Source organism: Magallana gigas, chromosome 3 (assembly GCF_963853765.1).
Source record: "Magallana gigas chromosome 3, xbMagGiga1.1, whole genome shotgun sequence".
Classification (NCBI taxonomy): domain Eukaryota; kingdom Metazoa; phylum Mollusca; class Bivalvia; order Ostreida; family Ostreidae; genus Magallana; species Magallana gigas.
Genome location: NC_088855.1, coordinates 19,474,191 through 19,475,729, shown reverse-complemented (window position 1 = coordinate 19,475,729; position 1,539 = coordinate 19,474,191). Strand labels below are relative to the sequence as shown.

General features: G+C 36.3%; 1 protein-coding gene across 1 annotated transcript; it reads right to left on the bottom strand.

Annotated features, from left to right (window-relative positions):
- Positions 1-500: 500 nt before the first annotated feature.
- Positions 501-839, bottom strand: LOC136273317 (protein SON-like). Its single transcript, XM_066077748.1, has one exon. The coding sequence runs from the start codon at positions 837-839 to the stop codon at positions 501-503; it is 339 nt and encodes a 112-aa protein (XP_065933820.1).
- Between the last annotated feature and the right edge of the window lie 700 nt (positions 840-1,539).

The window sequence follows — 1,539 nt, the reverse complement described above, 5'->3', positions numbered from 1 at the left end:
ATTCTGAAGTGTCGTTAAACTTGGTCCTGAAAGAAGTAATCAGGCATATTATAAGGTAATTTTGTTGTGGTATACATTTTCATCATTGATATTTACTTAAGGAGCTACTTTTTTATCTACTGATATGAATGGTGAGTTATTAGTAATTACACATCTAGGTGTAGATATGATCTTTAAAAAAAAAGAAGAGTGACTGACATAATTAAACTTAAGTAAAAATGTACCTTTGGTTGTTTGGACTGTGCTTTGAAGAAGTGAAGATAGGCTGTGTAGATTGAATTTGCATGGACTCCCTGAAAGCTGCATGAATTTTAGTATATCTGATCTAATCCAGAAGAGACAAAAAAGACAGATAGAAGCAATGTATATGATAGTCTATGGAGAACAGTATGGACTTGCCAAGACATGGCAATATAGACTTGTCCTCTGAGGCTAATGTTTTTTTAAAACTCTTCTAGAGTGGTCATTATAAACTAGTCAATAAAGGTGGTTAGCAAAGACTAGTTTAGAAAGGTTAGCATAGAATTGTCTAGAAAGGTTAGCATAGACTTGTCTAGAAAGGTTAGCATAGACTTGTCTAGAATGTTCAGCATAGACTTGTCTAGAAAGGTGAGCATAGACTTGTCTAGAAAGTTCAGCATAGACTTGTCTAGAAAGGTCAGCATAGACTTGTCTAGAAAGTTCAGCATAGACTTGTCTAGAAAGGTCAGCATAGACTTGTCTAGAAAGTTCAGCATAGACTTGTCTAGAAAGTTCAGCATAGACTTGTCTAGAAAGGTCAGCATAGACTTGTCTAGAAAGGTCAGCATAGACTTGTCTAGGAAGGTCAGCAATGTCATGTCTAAAATGTTTCAAACAAACTTGTCTAGAGAGGTCAGCAAATAATTGTCTAGAGGGGTCAGCATGGACTTGTCTAGAAAGGTCAGCATAAAAAAGTCTAGAAAGTTAAGCATATATGAGGTCATCATACGCTTGTCCAATGAGACCATTGTGTTTAATGTGGTCAGTATGGGCTTGTCTAGTGAGATCATAATGGACTCGTCTAATGAGGTCATCATGGGCTTGTCAACAGAGGTCAGCATTGCCTTGTCCAGTGAGGCCAGTAATCAGCATAGGCTTGTCCAATGACATCATAATGGGCTTGTCTAATGCGGTCATTTAGGTTTGTCAAATGAGACCATAATGGGCCTGTCAAATGAAGTCATCATAGGCTTGTCTATTACGTTACATTTAGAAAATTGTGTTTCTTTATTTAAAGAATTAATCATACTGTTTATTCACCCCACTTACTTTCTTGACCTCTACAACTATATTGTATATATGTAAATATGTTTGCTCTTTTTATGTACCTCTTGTACCATTATATGGTGTTGAGTGAAAATAAACTGAACTGAACTGATCCAATGAGACCATAATGGAATCGTCTAATGAGGTCATCAGGGGCTTGTTTAATTAGATCATAATGGGCTTGTCTAATGAGGTCATCATGTTTGGCTTGTCCAGTAAGATCATTATGGGCATGTATAATGATGTCATCTT

Coding starts and splice junctions, on each gene's coding strand:
- LOC136273317 (XM_066077748.1), bottom strand. CDS start 839: ATGACATTGCTGACCTTCCTAGACAAGTCTATGCTGACCTTTCTAGAC.